General features: G+C 32.4%; 1 protein-coding gene across 1 annotated transcript; it reads left to right on the forward strand.

The window, feature by feature from the left end:
• The first annotated feature begins 8,710 nt into the window (after positions 1-8,710).
• On the forward strand, positions 8,711-18,301 carry LOC132286639 (uncharacterized). The gene is made up of 9 exons (XM_059788996.1): positions 8,711-9,041; positions 9,255-9,454; positions 13,152-13,333; positions 13,449-13,733; positions 13,821-13,879; positions 13,972-14,008; positions 14,102-14,173; positions 16,634-16,958; positions 17,412-18,301. Exons 1-9 carry the CDS (start codon positions 8,912-8,914, stop codon positions 17,787-17,789), a joined length of 1,668 nt encoding a protein of 555 aa, XP_059644979.1. The 5' UTR covers positions 8,711-8,911; the 3' UTR covers positions 17,790-18,301.
• The last annotated feature ends 1,558 nt before the right edge of the window (positions 18,302-19,859 follow it).

Here is a 19,859-nt window from a genome sequence, read left to right on the forward strand (position 1 = left end):
AACACGAATGCTTTGTGAACACTTTGTCCCTTTCATAGTCCAATTGAATCATCCATTCGAACATGTATAAATGAAAAGAAAAACCTATTTTTCTCACAGAATCAGTTAGATTTTCAAAAATTTTGAATTCTGGTCAGATTGTTGTGTAACAGTGTGCTCTCAAATAAAGAAAAAAAAAATTAAGGATGATTTTCTGACTCTCAAAAACTCTCTTGTAAAAACATCAATCTCTAAACTTCTAATTATTCATAAGAGATTAAGAGTATTTATAGAAGCTTTAGAGTGCTTATGTAAGGAAAAAATCGTACAAGGACTTATCAAAGAGTTTGGTGCAAAAAAAAAATTTTAAAGTTACCGAAAACTGAAATCCAAACATATTCAGGAAAGTATTACTGGGTTAAAAAAAAAAAAAAGTCAGAAATATTTTTGACAACTGCGACCGATCAGACTAAGTTGTTCTAGTCGGACTTTGGCAAATTTTAGGAAAAACTCTAGTACACCACTCTAATGAAGTGTGGTAGATGGCAAACAAATGGATCAATCAGACTTTTACAGATTTTGAATTTTTCAATTAAACAAATTTTTCCTCAATTCTATCTCACCAACTTAAAATATAAAATGTTCTCACTAAACGTACCAATTCTAAATGATGTACCCACCAGAAGTATAATTAACAACAAAAGTTGCACTTATAATTCTGCTTCCAACATCGAAACTCAAATAAAACAAATGTTACAATTCCATCATACCCATTTGACATCAAAATTAATCACTTACAAAATTCATATCTCACACCCTAACCCTAAATAGTCTCATTATCTGCCGCGCCATTTTTGTGTAAAAATTGAATAATTCCTTGCCAAGATTTGAACAAGGTGTCAAGTTTGATTAAGAACGAATCTGACGGATACAACATTCATTACCCATATTCCAACAAATTTGGTCATGCAATTGGAATTTTATAAGTTATTAAATTCAACTACCTCTGTCTCTTCGCATTTTAAAGTGAAAGATAGATGGTTTTTGTTAATATACATATAAATGGAGTTATATTTAATTATTTCAATTCTAAAAATAAAATTATACATATATATATATATATATATAGATACATACATGAGCTACACAACTTATTATAAAAGAAAATTATAATCCTTAAACTCATAAAAGTGATAGAGGTGGGTGTTGGTCATAGGTAATTAATTGGAAGAACCACAGGCAAGGGTATCGGGAGTCTCTCTTTTGAAGAAGAGGTCCCGGTATTGATTTAAATAATAAAACAATTTCACATCACCGATTCAAGTTAATAATAATAATATATTGAGAGTTATGATGTGACACTATTTCATTCGGTTGTCTTTAATAACGAGGAACATTTCGTGTTTTTTTTTGTTAATTTTTAAAAAAATAAAACAAAAATAAAAATCGTGTTTAATAATATATTTTTGTTTTTTATTAACAGAAAACATTTTCAATTTTTGTGAAGAAAAGAGAAAATATAAAAAAGATCGATGTTTCTTATATTTTCGGCACTATAGCGCAAAAACGTTTTCACTATTGTTATTACATAGACACTATTCATTTTAAATAAAATTCATATTATTTGTGTTATATACTAAGTTGCATATTAAATGTTAATAAAAATATATATTTTTAATATAAAATATATTAAATGTTGTACATTATTTTTTATTTGATAAAAATATATTTTAATATATAATATATTAAATAATAATGTAAATTATTTTTTGTGACAAAACAATTTTTGATATAGAATATAATGTTATTAAATTATTATACCGTAGATATTTTATATTATTATATTATATGTAAATATTAAATTATAATTGATTTACAATATTATAACAAAATAAATATTTTATTGCCTAAAAAAAAAATCATAATAAATTATCATATGCTAAATATACTATAAATCACATAATAAATGTATACATCATGTATATACATGTATTATATACATAATTAGTAGGAGTGTTTTTTTCTTGGTATATCTAGTTTTGTACTTATGATATATTGGGTATTATTAAGATTTATAATTTAAAATTGGATTTTGTAGATTTATGACTTTTTGATATTAATGGAAGCAAGTGTCGTACATGAGTGGTTAAGTTGCTCCTGTATCCGAAAATTCGTGTTCAAGTCCCCCTCTCCCTCTCCCTCTCCCTCTAATCACTAATTCCTAAAAAAAATAAAATAAAAAATTTAAAGAATATTATATACATTTTGTAACAAATATGTATTACTAAACACTGTTATTATTTTATGTTATCAAATTTGTGGCAACGACGAGTATTAATAAACATTATTTCTACTATTTATTTTCACTCAAGAAAGTAAAATAATGTTTCTGTTTTCTTAAAACTGCAAAAATAAAAAAAACAAAAATGTTACTAAATGCACCCTAAATTAATACCCTTTGTCTCTCCAATCGGAAATTCCGAAGCTTTGCATGTTAAGCTAAATATGCTTCTTAATTTGAGTGTAGCTTGACTTTTTACCAAACCCGATTGAATGAAAATAAAAATACCTACTTTTGAAATTAATCGAAGCCACGTGATTAATTTTTTATTCTAATAATTTTTTTTCATTTTTTTTTTTTTTAGTACATGACAATCAAATTCCAAAACAATAGATTTGTTGTCGACATCAGTAATTACTAGCTACAATTTGAATAATAGATTTGTCTGAAGTATATTTTGGCTGACTTGTGGATCGTGATCGGGGGTTTAAAATACTAGTTGTGAATAAGGAGTCCATCCAAATATAAATAGTTATAAAGTAAATTAGATTTAATTCAAAATTTGATCAAATGAGTTAAATTTTATTTGAATTATCCATTGATTATATTTATTGTATTTAAACTGTGCTCAAAATTTTAAACTTGAATTTGGATTCTGATATGAACTGATAAATTCAAATTGATGGAAGTTCATAAGTTAGAAATACCATGTACATACATGTATCTGCATCTATCTATGATTCTATATCTGTATAATATATATACACACTCTAAATAAATATCAGTTATATTTTTATTTTTTTGTATACTTTTTTTAATGAAAATAAGATATACTAATTAGTTTATATACATTTTTTAATAATTGATTAATGCATGTGTACATCTACATTTTTATTTTTTAGATATGTTTTAATGAATAATAAATTGTATATATATTTTTAAATAAGATATACTTATTAGTTTATATACATTGTACGCAAATTTCTTGTAACGACCCTAACTAATGCCAAAATTTAAATAAAAAAAAAATCGGCATGACCTCCGTTAAAAATCGTCCTACCACAACAACCTGTTTAAAAACATTTTTAACCTGTTTCAACACAATAAACATCTAATACATTCCATGGTGGTACAACCACATACTATATCATCCAAATATCATAATTACAGTCCCAAAATACAATATTAAGATCAAATGTCTATACTTTAGAAGCCCATAGGTATAATTATAATATTCAAAGTCCATAAGGTACAAAGTACATTATGCTTAGTCTTACAAAAAAAGAGTGACCCAAGTACAAAAATAACAAAAATAAGCTCCTAATTCATATTAAGTCTGTGGTAGAATATCATCCGCCACTTCTTTCCCGTTTTCTGTAAAAAATGTTAAATAAAAGGGGTGAGCAAAATTACGCAGTAGATGGTCCCTAAGACACACTTCTTGTGTCCCCGTGAATCCAAACAAAAAATAAGACAATAGGAATTTGGGATCATGCAAAGCCGGGAAAACACAATATCAATTCTAAGTTCAAAGCAAATAAATCTCGTGCCATGAATGCAATGTTATGCATGTCACTCCCCATTTTCAGAAAAATATCATCATTTCACAAACTGTTAATATAACTCGCCCTTTGGTGACTCCGCAGCGACACGAGAGAAGGATTGGCTATTATTTCTGACCTTTGATACCTCTGCAGCGTCATTTGGGGCTCAGATAGCTCAACCACGCTAGGGCAATCTCCTTAATTCCCTCTATGATATATTAACATACTGGTCCTTTGGTGACTCCGCGGCGACCGAGTTTTTCCCAAAAAAACTATTTTATCAAATTCTCCCCAAAATCCCCTTTTAATTTCATTTCAAAACACTTTCCCTTTTCTTTCATACCCAATGCTTATGTGCATATATGAAAATGGAGAGAATTTTTAACACACAATTAACAAACTTTCACATAAATTTCTAACAAATTAATTGGCATGGAAAACTAACACATTAAGCATATTTTTATTTTATTTTATTATTATTATTATTATTATTTTTATACAATTCAATTAAATACACGTTATAATTCAATTAAATACACCTTCTTACATATTTCATATATACAATTAAGTACTTTAAAGAACAATTATTACAATATAGCATGCTAGGATACTAATCAAGAAAAATTAATTCACAAAGGAACAATCATCACAATTTAGCATGCTAGGACACTAATCAAGAACAATTAATTCACAAAGGAACAAGATTGTAAGAATTAGAGACCCTTACCTCTATGTTATGCAAAAAAACTCCCAATTTGCACCGCAAACCCTTCAAATGGGTCAAGATTTTCGGACTCCCTAGAGTGGCCAAAAGCTAAAATTGTTGGTATGAATTTGAAGACTTCGTCATGGGCTCCAATTTGCCGCAAACGGCACTTCAAAATACCAAGAGATGAGGAATTAACCAAGCTTAATTGTAAAAAAAATAAAAATAAAAAAATAAAAAAAAATAAAAAAAAAAAGGAGGCAAGCGGCAGAGAGGGAGCAACCTGAGAGAGAAGAAAAAAAACAGAAAAACAGTGAGCTGTAACGACCCATTACCCATTCTATGGACCTAAAATTGGAGTGGATCCCACCCATTTTTTTTTTCTATTCTTTTCTTTTTTTTCTTTTGCTGTTAAAGTACACCACACGGTCCACACACACAAATATATACACATGTGCACTTATACAGGCATTACATCTCTTTTTATAGTTTTTAATCCTAAAAGTCAGACCAACGGACCATAACTCGTCCTAAATTAAATGCGCTAATAAATATGTTTTTTTTTTTTTGGGTAAATACTAATAAATATGTTATCAGTGCAACAGTTACACCTTTTGAAATTTCTCAGTTAATTATAATATAATATTGAATATAATAAAAAATAATATAATATTGAACTTGAAAAGAAAAAATAATCTTGGAAGAGAATAAACTCTCAATTCTTGAATTTCAATTTGGCGATCCATTTTGTGAATGTCATAATATTCATATATATATCTATACTTCCATACAAATGTCAATTTTTTTTTCTATGCGCATTTTTAATTAATAGTTACATATATCACTCTTTTAATGTTAAAATAATGAGGCGTCTTAGTTTTTTTAAGAAGGGTTACTTACATGAAATATTTTTTGATATTTTTTTTTTCTTAGAGCATGTATTTCGACCCCACAACATACGTACTATTCAGGAATACGGTTCAAAATATTTTTTAACATTAATATATTAACTTATTACTTCTTTATCTTTTAGACTTCCCTTCAATCTACTTTAAATACATAAACCAATAAAGTGCATTACACGTTCATTTCTATTTGTTGTGAATCCATAATATCAATGTTTTACCTTTTTTTATACATTTTATTTAATTATTTCTTTATCTTTTGGACATTTCTTCATTCTAAAACACTAAATAGTAAATACAGAAGTAAATAAGATGAAAAGTATCTAAAAAATGTTTATTCTTTACATATATATATATATATTTTTAACTCAGCGAAAAAATTCTTCATTTTAAGATCAATAAAGAGTTAAAACTATCTTGGTCCCCATTTCAAACTCAACCCACTATTCCAAACTCAACCCACTTTACTAGTAAATGACATCATTGTTAGATTGTATTGTGTTGGGCCTAAATTTTGGGCTGGATTGTTCTTAATTAAGTGCTCTATGGTTCATTTCCCCCTCAACCTATATTTGTGTACATTTAACTAAGGAAAAAAAAAAAAAAATTAAAAAATTACATTTATCTATGGATAGGAACAAATTGTATAAATTCCTTTTTTTAACAAATATATATAGTATTTTTTATTTATTTATTTTTTGTAACCTGATCAAATATTATAAAGATTGGAAGTAAAGATTCTCATAAAACAATTCAACATGAAGCCTTGCCTCGTCAAATCACCTATCCTTCGACTAAGAACACATTTAACCATCTCATGTATAACTTTATTACATAATCTTGGGCACCAAATTAACTCAAATCCCGAATCTTAATGAATCAACAACTAGATATTTTGAATGATGACCGAACATAAAGGATCCGTAAGAATAAGATTAATCACTTACCGGCAATAAAACTCAACGTTCACATTTGAATAACCCCACTGACCAAGAAATTTCAAACTATCTTTGAGGATTAAAGCCTTTGCAACCTCTGTGCTGCTCATTTCTTTAATAAAACATTGCAGCCACCTTGACAACTTTTTCAGAGTAATTACAAAGCACAAGCCACCCCCAGTGTATCTTTTTACCATATATTTGTTGTAATTTCGGGGATCCTTCCATAAGGTTGTGCATTTAAAGGTCACAATTAATCATTTAATTTGTAAAATATGAAATTCTTCTAATGTGAAGTCTCTCGTTCTGTGACTTTTTTTTGCCCCGTTGTAACACTCTTATTTTGATATTTAGATTTTGCAAATAGAGTGCCACATTTTCTCGAAGCACGCACGCACGGAGGACAAATTGTAAAAAAAAACTCCTCAACTTTCACTCGTTTGCAAATTTATAAATATCTTTACCAATTAACCCCCTCAACTATCATGAGGGAGTCATTTTAATTAACCTGTGTTAGAATGATTGTGTGAGGAAAATTTTCGGACAAAATTACCCTTAACATGAAATATTCGTTTGAGTGATTGTGTAATAAAATTTTCGAACGAAATTACCCTTAAAATCAAAACAATACATTAGTATTACTAAAGCACCCACCACTCACTTTTTTTTTAACTGCATAAAACACAAACGAATTTTGAAACGAGGCCTTTAATTTTTTCTTTCATTTTTCATTTATATGTGTGTGTGTGTGTGTAGCATATCACAATTTAATTTAAAAGTATTGGGATTAAGATTTATGATGTTGAAAAAAATAAAATTTTATGTCATAATAAACGCTTTGATAGAATAAATAAATAATTAAAAATAGTCCAAACAAATATTTGTTATTTAAGTGAAATATCTTTTGACTATAAACAAATAAAAAATAAGTGTGAAATATGTTTTGGGGTGGGGGAAGGGGGTTTTGTTTCGATATTATGGTGGACACCACTTGATTTTTTTTGGGTATGCTGTATCCAAAAATTTTAAGAATCTTATAAATTTTTACTTTTAAATTTTATTAAAAATCATGATACTGATATTTTTGAATTTCTCGTATATATATCTCTTTCTTTATCTTATTTTATAAAAAATCATGATACAAGTTTTTTTTTTAAGTTAAAAAAAAAAAAATGTGTGTGTGAGTACTAACTAAGATTTTTTTTTTTTTTTTCACCAAAATCAATTTAAGTTGACATTTGATAAATAACTACCATATTACTATATATATTCCAAATGCAAGAATATTTCCAAAAAAAAATCAAAAGCCTCGTTTCATAATAAGATGCCTTGTTTTTGTGTTTTATGCCGTTAAAAAAATAAAAATAAAGTGAGTGGTGGGTACTTTAGTAATACTAATGTATTGTTTTGATTTTAAGAGTAATTTCGTCCAAAAATTCTATCACACAATCACTTTAACATAGGTTAGTTAAAATAACCCTCTCATGATAGTTGAGGGAGGTAATTGTTAAACGTATTCCTAAGGGAAAATTTTTGCAAACAGGGTGAAAGTCGAGATTTTTTTTTTTTTTTTTACAATTTGCCCTATATTATATTATTATGCTATTAGAAATTTACAATACTTACCCTGTTACATATTACCATAGTCAATTTTTCATTTTTAAAATATCCCTAATTAATTATCTAATTTGAAAAGTCAAAATAAAATAAATGTTATATATTTTTTTGGATAATTAAATAAATGTTATATTTCTATAATGATGCTAAATTTTTAAAAACTTTCTAACTTTAAAATGACAAGTTGGTAAGCAAAACGCCCTTTCAAAAACTTTTAATACAGAGTATTACTTTTACGTGAGTGAGTATACATTTTTATTTGTAATTTTTTTACAAAAAAATATTATATTATTTCGACCAATCAATACTTAACACGTAAATAACTATATTTAATTTAATTTTATTAATATATATGCCAATCGAACATGTAATAATTTCTTCTCTATTCGTGGCATGGAACCCAATGCCTAGTTGGGATAAAATTCATAAGAGACTTTCATATTTAATTAAATGAATTAAAATATATATTAAATAATTTATTTAACTTTTCATAAATCTTTAAAAAAAAATCTCAATCCAATAATTAAATACTCCGTGTAAAAAACTCCATGTTAAAACGGCATAGTTTTGGTGCAATTGAACAAGTCCCTTCCCAAACAGCAAGGGACCGGGGATCCTGGTCCGTCTGTAGCATATGCTTGTCTGAACTAGGGGGCATGTTCGTAAAACCACCAAATGCCAGCTATACGTTACATATAGGAGTATCATATATGTGAATCCAAAACCGGCAAGACGTGGTATCCAACTATTCAATTACACTGCTAGAATCCCGCATATGTCCATAACAGCAGCTCTGTAAGTCGAACAATCTCTCTGACTCTCCCTCTATATCTCTCTCTATATATTATATCTTTCGGACTAGAGCATACATTTATTACAAGTCATCTCATTTTTCTCACTTTCACGGAGAAATCAAAGAAGAAACAGGGTGATCAGAACACATGATGTTATGTGTAACTAAATTACTGTCTTTTTTCATTCTACCGATCTTACTCCTCATATCTTCAACCTTCTTCTCATTCTCATATGGAGCTTCTCACTTTCATCACCCTCAAACCCTACACATTCCGGGTAATCTTTAATTATCTCTTTTTTTTGTTATGTACAAATGGGTCTTAATTGATTTTTTTTTTTTTTTTTCCCGGAAATTTAATTGATTGTTCTTTCCATCGACAGATGTGTTCTCTTCTGTTCTATCAGTACATTGTCGTTATTTTGATGAAAAAACATTTTTTTTTTCCTGGGGAGTATTTTTCTTATTATGTGGGTTTTAATTACTTGTAGGGATGTTCGATCATGATGAGGGTGACTACGGTGCCGTTTCATGGGGAGTGAGGAGGTCTGTTCTCGAGGCGAACAATGGTATGCCTGTAAATAATTCATCTATGATTTTGGCTGCTGAAAAAACCCACAGGAGAGACCCACTTGACAATTTCAATTACTACGAGGGCGGGTGGAATATTAGCGAAGAACATTACATCTCTGTAAGTGTTTCAAACCAATTTAACTTTTTTTTTCTTCTAATTTTGTGAATTTATTTATTTAGTATTATTATTATTTTTTTTATGTTCTAAATTATGCAATCAATTATCTTATATGGGTTTTGATTACGTCTCTGAGTTTGGCTTGATTTTGTAATATTGTTTTGAACATTTGATATGCTTCACTTGTTCTGTCACTTGGGTTTTCCCTTTTATCATCTAATTGTTGCATAATACGCCTACAACAACAAAATTTTAGTTCCTAAAATATTTCCCTCCTCAAGGTTTTTTGCCCTTTTCTTTTTCTTCTTTATTATTTATTTTTTCTTTGTGTAGGCAATTATTATTATTATTATTTTTTCCCATATGATATTGGTTGGTTGTATGATGAGTTGTGATCCCTAAATTTTAGTCAATTATGTCATGAGTTTTGATCATTTTTATTGAAATAATAGTTGGTAGGAATCTTAACAGATTGTACTTTGTAAAATTTCAAATCTTGTGGCTCTTCTTTCTCCTGTTGGTAAACCATGTTCCACCTTTTGGGGTTGAGCAAGTCCTGACACTTCTTTCTTAAAGAATACAAGTAATAGAATTCCAAGGATTCAAGAACCAACTCAAAGCGCGTTTGACTAATCAATCCTACCACAAGCAAAAGAATAATTAATCAAATTTTTCATATACCTAAAAAATGCAACAAAATTCCAAGATTTAGGTGAAAAGCCCTCAAATTAACAGGAAAAACCACAAGCCAAATCCACGGAATATTACTATCTCAAAATAATGAATACACTGATTCTCTCTAACTTTATGTCCAGAATTTAAGGTATTACAATATGCCTAGAAATTACAAAGGTTGCCTAGAGCATTAAAAACCTTAATTTTCTCCATAAATCACACCATTCGCCGAGTTGGAGAAGATCCATTTTTTTTTTTTTTTTTTTTTTTGATAAGTCGAGTTGGAGAAGATCCATGTCATGCGAAGAACCCATTTTTAAGAAATCTGTATCTGGTAGTGGGATCCAAGATGAAATAATCTTCAAAAACCTTTAACGTTTTAGCAATTCCACTATATACCAAAAAGAAGCCCCTCAATCTGCCACCTCTACCTTCTCTTCTTTTTCTTGTGTTTTCTCACATGCGCACCATGCACTATTCGGCCGGTTATTCTTTGTATTTCGCATAGCCTTCTTGATATAACAAGTTCCACATAGCTGTTATGTTGTCATGGGACTAGACCCCGTGATACACCTCCGTTGGAATCCATTTGTCCAACTATATATATGTAGTATTTTTTTTTTTTTTTAATTTCTTTCTTTCTTTCCTGGAACAACCTTTTTTTTTCTTTCAAATCAGATGGGTTCTTGTCATGTTTTCTTCATATGTTGCATCAATTGTTTCTCTATCATCGTAGCTATCCAATGAATTGAACACCAATGTATTTAATGTAAGAACACTGGGTGGCCTTCTTACTCAAAACCATAGCATTTTGACTGTCACAAAGTACCACAGGCTCATCTGTCTTCAAAACTAGCTATAAGAGGAACTGCTTAATCAACATTGTCCCTTCACCTTCTTAGTATTAGAGTAGTGGACAAGATAAACTCCTCCTGTAGTTTAGATTACAATGAATCCATGATATAATACTCAAATCATTATATAGATTATCTACCATCAAATTTAAAGTAACCTTCAAGTTTATAAGAATCTATTTGGCAACATCCCAATGCTCATTCATGATTAGTAACAAACCCACTCATAGCACCAATTGCATGAGAAATGTCTGGCTGTGTGCTAAGCACGACAGACATGAGATTTCTCACTGCAGAAGAGTAGGTAACTAGTTGCAGGTTTCAATTGTGGTGACCACGTGTTTTTCTTAAATAAAAAAGGGTTAATTACAATGACACCCCCTGAGGTTTGTTATATTGACAGCCATATACAACTTAGCCATTAATTGAACAAAGACACCCCCTAGGTTTACAAACTTGAACAATGACACCTCATTTTAAAAAAATGGAGCCAAACACAGCCTTAAGTGACATGAAATGTCTAATATGCCCTAAGATATATTTTAATCCTCACCTAAAATGACCAAACTACCCTCGCAACTCATCTCTCTCTTTCAACATCTCATTATCTCATCTCATCTCATCATCTCATCTTTCTCTCTCTCTCAACCCAGTTCCTCCTCTTCTTCCACACCCTCCCAATCCGTAAATTAAACCCAAATTTCTCTCTATCTCACACACACACAGAGTATCTCTCAAACCCCCATCTCAAACCCCTAATCTCGATTCTTGCTCGCCGATTCCATGTCGCAGTTCCTCTCATGGCCGAACCCTCCACCGGCTGAGCCGCCCGCCGTCGTCGAGTGTTGTGGAGTTGGGTTTTAGATTCGTGTGATGGGTGACTATCTCGATTCAGAAAGCACTTTTAGGACGACGGCTGGCGAGCAAAATGGAGTGCTCAGCCGGTGGAGAGCTTGACTGTGGATAGCTCGGTCGTGGAGGACTCGCGGCGGCCGGTGAAGGCTTGGCTAGTGAGGGCTCGGCCGTGTTTAAGACGGCCTTGGCTGTGGGCGACGGGAAGACAGCCTCGGTTGTGGGCGACGGGTTGTTAACACTGAACAGTGGTGGATAGCTTGGCTGGATAGAATCGGCGACAGTTGGCTCGATTGACTTTGGAACGGCGATGAAGGGCGCGGTTGACTGACAGCGGCGGTGACGGGCGTTGACTCGTTCGAGTTGGACTCGGTGGTGGTAGAGCTCGGATGCGGTGAGCGAGGTTGGTTCAACTCGGCGGCAGTGGCGATGGCTGTGAGTAGACGATGGAGGAATGGACTGCGGTTATGGATGGCTCGGATGAGGGCAATGGCGGGACGGTGATGGGCTCAGCTGTGGGCCTGTGGCGGCTTGATGGCCTGCGGCTGTGGATGGCTCGGATGAGGGCGACGACGGGACGGTGATGGCTCGTGCCGGCTTGATGAACGGCGGGGAAGAAGGGCTCACAAAATGAATGGGCAGATCTAAAAATTGGAAAAAGAAAGGATATTTTGGATGAGGGTAATTTGGTCATTTTACATGGTCAAAGGGTAAACATGTATTTTCATCATATTTGGGGTGTCATTGTTCAAGTTTGTAAACCTAGGGGGTGTCTTTGTCCAAAAAATAGCTAAGTTGTATATGGCTGTCAATATGGCAAACCTCAGGGGGTGTGGTTGTAATTAACCCATAAAAAAAAGGTTGGCACTTTGAGCTGTGTTCATACTGCTTCCAAGATTGACAAATGTGGTTATTCTTGGATGTGTTTTTATTTTAGAGGACTTCTGTAGGGAGTGTCGTCATGTGTTTGGGATATGTCAGGCTAAATTTAGTGAATTTTATTCGGGACACGTCCATAAAGTGTCTAACTCATGTTCAAGAGTGCATAAAGTGTCAGTATTCAAAACATGCCTGATTCACTTTCATAGGATGTGTCTACATGGAGGGACTGTTCTCTTGTGGTAGGCTTCGTGGTATACACCACACACTTTTGGGTTATACCTATTTTTATCTATATCTTTTCAAGACCATGTAAGACCCAAACCCTGAATTCTTTTTTATCATTTGGGTGTTTGCATAATTTCTCATTTGCATTTTTTCTTTTTTCGTGTTGGTTTGACGAATTTTGTTTTTCTCTCTAATTGCCTTTTATGCAGTCTGTGGCGTTTACTGCTGCACCTTTGTTCCTTATTGCCGCGATCTGGCTTCTGGCATTTGGCCTGTGCTTGCTCACCCTCTGTTTCTGTTATTGCTGCTGCCGAAGACGGCGTTATGGCTATTCTCAAACTGCTTATGCAGTCTCTCTTATTCTTCTTTCTTTCTTCACCATTGCTGCCATGTATCTCTCTCTCTCTCTCTCTCTCTCTCTCTCTCTCTCTCACTCACTCACACACACACACATCTGATTTTAGATTGACTACTTGAGACCCCATTGTTATATTTTTTGGTTTCAGTGTTGGATGCATTGTTCTGTACACTGGACAGGGAAAGTTTCACAGTAGTACAAAGGATACATTGGACTATGTTGTGAGGCAGTCAGAGACCACTGTCCAGGATCTTAGGAATGTATCAGATTATCTTGCTGCAGCTAAGAAGATTGGAGTAGATCAAATTTTTCTACCTCCAGATGTCCAGGACAAAATTGACAATGTTGATGCGATGATTAATGCTTCTGCTAGCACTCTTGAGCACGAGACGAAGAAGAACTCAAAGGATATACGAGACGTTTTGGAGTCCGTGTGAGTTAATGCTTATAACTATTTCATATGTATTGCATGCTATGGGGGTTTACTTTGTGAATGAAATGGCTGAAATATACAATGCAGGATGCTGGCACTTATCATAATTGCTGCTGTGATGCTTCTCATAGCTTTGCTTGGTTTCTGTAAGACATTTGATCATCTTACTCAATTATTCAAGTTTCAGATTTCTAACAGTTGAAGATCTTGCCTCACTTTATTTTATTATTTGATGCAGTATTCTCTGTTCTTGGGATTCAGTTTCTTGTGTACGTGTAAGTGACATGAGCGCACATTTCCGTTTTCTTGCTACTTGCAAGCCTGTTAGTTTAATTTACATGACCCCTTTTTTCCCATATTGCTTGCAGTTTGGTGATCATAGGATGGATTCTTGTGGCGGGCACATTTATCTTGTGTGGCGTATTTCTACTTCTCCATAAGTATGTCTATTGGATTATTCTGTTAAATGTTGCCACCTATACTTTTCTATAAAAAAAATTCTTTCCTTCTTTATGAGGCTTTTGGACGCAGTTAATATGGCCTGAAAATATCGTTTGAGAAACTGTGGGTGCCATTTAATTGAGGTTAATCATTGAGTAATCATGTTCAGCGAATTGCTTAAACATTGCCTATAGTTCGAAAGTCCGATAGCTGGTCAATGTATTTTTTGTTAAATTTTAAAATTTACTAGTGATCATATACACTCACATCATCAATGTCAAGCAAGGTGAGATTCTTAGGCAATGTACCATCAATGCTTTCTAGAACTCTGGTGAAAAATGATATGGAGTTCTTTGACTTGGTTGAAAACTTTTATTAGACATTGCAAACTTTGCTGTAAGTATGCAAAACGAAGTTTTGGTAAGATTACCATGAATTATCTCAAATGTGATGAATCTTACTTTTATCGGAAGGGATATTAGTACTACATACATAGAGGCTGGAGTTCAGGACAATGCTGCCCATCCATTGGAAAATTTAGATACACAATTTAGTAATTCTTTCATTCTTTCAAAGAAGTCTGCTGGGAAATGATTGAGTCAATTACATTTTGTAGAGTTAAACTTTTACCAATCCTGGAATAAATGCTGAAAATTTTAGTGAGTAATACGGGGATACTACAATGGATAGACTTGTGTAAATATAAGAATTAAGAGTTAGAATATTAGTAAGAGAATTTAGTACTTTAGAAATCCTGAGACAATGAAATGCCAATTAAGATTACCTATTGAGTGCAGTAAAGCATAGTCAATGGGGGAAGTATTTGGGAAGAGCAGCACATTAGTTAATGTTATGTGCACCTAGACACTCGGAAACAGCAAGCAAGTAAGGAGTACGGTTCCGCATAGGCCGGAGAGCTAGGCTCATCCGGGACAGACACGATCGGAGATCTTGGGTGAACACTCCGTCTCCTATAGCTTCTTTATGGCGAGCTCTTTTTCCTTGGGTGAAGGCAAATTTCATATCCTCCAACAGAGTGATTGGATTTTGGACAATCTTTTACTTGTATGAAAAAGTTCATACATGCTATATCAGAATACGATATTGGCTCTATACGGGGAATTTGTCAGGTTGTTAGGTAGGTGAAGACATGATAGATCTCTAGTTGCTTAGTCTTCTCCTGCTTAAGCATTTACCCATCCTCCGGTCAAGGGGAGGACTGCACCCTCTTGGCTTCCGGAGGTATTATAATAGTCTCTAGGGGTTTGCTTTCTGCTTCACTTGGCGAAAGAGCCATATAAATTTACCTCATAGAAGAAAGGATCTAACAGCAAGAAATCCGTCCATAACTAGCATTACTCACTCTTGCTGCTATAAGAGAGGAGAAAGAAAGGATCCTTACCTCTCGGGAAGATGGTAGGAAGGAAAGGGCATCTCATGTACCATAAATCTCCAATCAAATTTATTTTATTTTATTCTTATCTGCTGTTTCAATATCCATATTGATTGCAGGCACGGGCCCTATTTGGGAGTCAGTGGGGGCAATTGCTCCTACCTTTTTTTTTTTTTTTTGGTATTATATACCTACTGATTCCTTTTCTTTTTTCTTTTTTCTTTTTCTTTTTTGTATGACATGCCTATAAAATTTTAAAATTGCCCCCGCAACATTTTATATCTTGTTTTTAAAGGCCACCCCGTCACATATCTTGTTATTTAATAAAATAATGTTGAGGTCAATTGAAATTTCTTAGTAGATCTGTTTAAATGTATTTTACATTCAAATATTTTGATGGACATTACTTCCTAGCTCCTGAGTTTAAAAAACCAAAATTCCTGAAAATGTTTTGTTCTTTATTTTGTTGGTGTTTGTTATTCCTGCTATATTTTAAAAAAGAAAAATCTTTTAGGCTTATGATAAACTATGAAGTAAGTGATTCTTTGTTCCCTTTTTCTTGGGTATGCAGTAACGTTTTTGCATTATCTTGAGATCAATTAAACTGCTACTGGAAATTCCATACAGTTGCTTTGCTGGTTATGCCAGCAGGATAAAGTAGGAACAGTTCCCAATGTTTTAATTTATTTTTTACCATAATGTATTGACGACCAGTAATCTCTTGCGAGACATGAGATGAAGGTCAAGTGGTGAGACGTTATATAAGTGTCAACTGCACTGGTTGTTTTTTGTTTATATATATATAAACACACACACACGCAATACATATTCATTTTCGCCAATGAGAATACAGCTTCTTAGAAATTTACCTATTTGTTAATGTGTTGAAAAAGAAAACTGTGGAACATTTTTTTAGTGTTATATATGTCATGTTTGCAATCATTTTATTATATATAATTTTCATGAAACTCTCCACATAGCAATAATCAATCCATTCTCACTAATGCACATTTTTCTCTATCTTGTTTGATGAAAAATAAATAACACATTTTTCTTCATATTCAAGTGTGGTAGGAGACACTTGTGTTGCAATGGATCAATGGGTTCAAAATCCCATGGCTCATACAGCTTTAGATGACATTCTCCCCTGTGTGGACAATGCAACTGCCCAAGAAACCCTGTCAGAGAGCAAAGATGTCACTTTCCAATTAATTGGAGTGGTTAACCGAATCATCACCAACGTGTCCAACGGAAATTTTCCACCTAGTGTTACACCTCTCTATTACAATCAATCCGGTCCACTGGTACCTGTTCTCTGTAATCCATTCAGTCCTGACAAAACAGACCGAATTTGTGCAGCTGGTGAAGTGGATTTCAGCAATGCAACACAGGCAAGTTTTGAATCACAATCTATATATAGCTAAGCAACCAGGGTGAATTTATAATTTATCTTATTGATAATTTGTTGGTTTATATTTCATTTGCTTTCAACAAATCCTATATTTCATTAGCTGAATTTCGTTGCTGTTTTCACCGAAAATCTTGTTTAACCCCATGAATACAACAGCTGAAATAGACCAATTGCTTTCATCTTGCTTTACTTCTAGGGAAAATTAATTCTGAATAACGAGAGTTGACGGATGGGGATAGTGATTTGTTTGTAAAGTATGTGCACTATTTTTCTTGTAAAAAGAGGCCCCCTCGAGTTATCCATTGAAAACTAGTTTAATAGACAATGGAAGCACCTACCCTTGTGGCTTCTCCTTTGTTGGTTGCTGACAAGTAGAAAGAAAATTGGAATGAATTTGCAAATTTCTCAATCCATTTGTGTATGTCTAATGCAGGTTTGGAAGAATTATGTGTGCCAAGTTTCAGCTAGTAACATTTGCACCACCGTAGGCCGTTTGACCCCCAACATGTATAACCAAATGACAGCTGCAGTCAATGTGAGCTATGGTTTGTATCGTTATGGCCCATTCCTCGTTGATCTACTAGATTGCACTTTTGTTCGGGAAACATTCACCAGTGTAAGTGAGCATCACTGTCCTGGTTTGAGGCAATATGGCAGCTGGATCTACATTGGGTTGGCTTTGGTCTCATCTGCAGTAATGCTTTCTTTGATCTTCTGGGTACTCTATGCAAGAGAGAGGCGGCACCGGAAATATACCAAACTCGCCAAGACAGCATTTTCTCAGGACTCATTTGAGGAGAAAGGACCATAGGAACAGGAAGTTTTGAGGTTGTATGTTTTCTCCTAAAGTAAGCTCATTTTGTTGTTTGGCTGAGTTTCTTCCAAATTTGTACAGATAATTGAGCACAATATCAAGGCCTATTCACAATGGGGGAAATTATTTTTTCTAGCTTCCTAATTTCTGATGTGGTATGTGTTAGGACATATCCACTTTTTGGATGGCGAGACATATCAACCCTTAACACATGTACTCAACTTTTTTTTTTTTTGGTTTTTTGGAGTAACCGGGCAGTTGTTAGCGGTATCAGTCTCTTGACTCTCTTATTCCCAAAAGGAGGTCAGGAGTTCAAGTCTCAGAAGAGACAAATATGTGTAAGTACCAACTAAGAAAAAATAAAATAAAATAAAAAACTAATACAATATTGGTTACATAGAATTGATGTTTTGAAATTAAAATATGAAATAAATTAAGAAAAATACAATTTTATGCAACTGAACCAAAGTAAAACCTATATCAATTTATCAAATCAAGTCTGTCTCAAGCCCTCCTCATCTTTTGTTATTATGTACACCTACTATAACCCAAAGTCAATGATAGACGGCCACGCCCAGCCAAAGATAGTTCGAATCTTGGAGGAAACTTGAGCTGAGATTTTTGGTTTGTACTTTGTAGTAGAGTGTGTGGACCTAGGACATAGATCTAGCCCTAGCTCAATAAATAGTCCACTTAATGCTGAGGCAGCCCAAATGTGTAGGCATGACTTTGAACTTCTACATGGCTTGGGCTGACTATTGACAAGGGTTTGGATTACCGAGCCAGCCACGTCTCACCTTAGGAACCAGGACTTGGGCAGTTCCATGTCACTTTCATTTCATCTTTATTCCACCCATTTTTGGGCCTTGTATGTCAAGACATTTATTGACATTTTCTTTTGTTTTTTTTTTTTCTTTTTTACCATGACAAGAAATTCCGGCACAACTTGAACTACTTACTCCGTCTCAACAAAAATTGTCAGTCTTTTTTTCTGTTTTTTTTTTTTTTTTTTTTTTTGTTATTTCAAAATTGAAAAATCAAAGTACAAGGTACTTTTTTTTATAACATTATTAATTTAACCTTCTTGAACTTATAAAAAATAAAACATCACATTTCTATGAATCTATTATGGATAATTTGATAATTTATTCATTACGAATACAATAAAAAAATACTAAAGCACATTATCTTAAAAAATTAGATTCTCAACACCAAACATTCTTTTTAAAACTGAGGAAATATAAAAATAAAATTCACCATTATCTTTTCTCACTATAATATACAATTCCTAATAATGTTATGAGAAAAACCTACTTAAGTTACAAAAGAAAGTGGTTAAAATTATATATTTTTGATATAGTATGGGCAAATTGAAAACCACTATGATAGTGTTAAAAACTGTTTAATGTGGGAATGTAAACAAAAGTAAATATTTAGGGTTCCATTCTAAATCTAATCACTTAAAAACTTAGAGATAGAGAGAGAAAAGAGGGGGGTGTTTTATTATTCATGGTGTGAAAGAAACAATTTTTCAAATACACTTTTTTTTTCTTTTTTCTTTTTTCTTTTTTTAATAAAGATGATTCGATTCTCACTCAAAGTTCAAACCAGATAATTGACGTCATAATAAAGGTGATTTTTGAGAAAAAAAAAATTTTTGGGTTTGTTTGGTTGATTTGTCTGAAAGCAGTATTTAACTCTAGAGGATTTTTCTTTTCTTTTCTTTTTTTTCTTTTTTTTTTATACAATCTAGAGTATTATAAAAAGGCTATTCTTTAACATACTTTTTAAAAATTAAGTATATATATATATATATATATATATTAGGATTCATTTGGCAGATAATGCTGGCAGTTTTTATTTTTAATATATATATATCATATTACAATTTAAAATAGTTAAATTTTCATTAATGATTCACTTGATCTCTCAATCTTGTTTAAAAGAAAATTTTAGATGATTTCGAAATTATTAATCTCGACGAATTATTATAATACATATAAATAAAAAGAATTAAATAAAATTTATACAATTTCAACACAATTACTTATGTGTTTACAGGTAATT

The sequence above is a fragment of the Cornus florida genome, unplaced genomic scaffold (assembly GCF_030987335.1).
Source record: "Cornus florida cultivar Cherokee Brave unplaced genomic scaffold, ASM3098733v1 CherokeeBrave_3.0.0_Hap2_Chr11, whole genome shotgun sequence".
NCBI classification, from domain to species: domain Eukaryota; kingdom Viridiplantae; phylum Streptophyta; class Magnoliopsida; order Cornales; family Cornaceae; genus Cornus; species Cornus florida.

What these genes read in the sequence shown, in the direction of transcription:
- LOC132286639 (XM_059788996.1), top strand. Translation starts at nt 8,912, where the DNA reads ATGATGTTATGTGTAACTAAATTACTGTCTTTTTTCATTCTACCGATC. An exon ending in TCAAACCCTACACATTCCGG is followed by an intron (nt 9,042 to 9,254) that starts GTAATCTTTAAT and finishes AATTACTTGTAG; the next exon opens with GGATGTTCGATCATGATGAG. An exon ending in GCGAAGAACATTACATCTCT is followed by an intron (nt 9,455 to 13,151) that starts GTAAGTGTTTCA and finishes CCTTTTATGCAG; the next exon opens with TCTGTGGCGTTTACTGCTGC.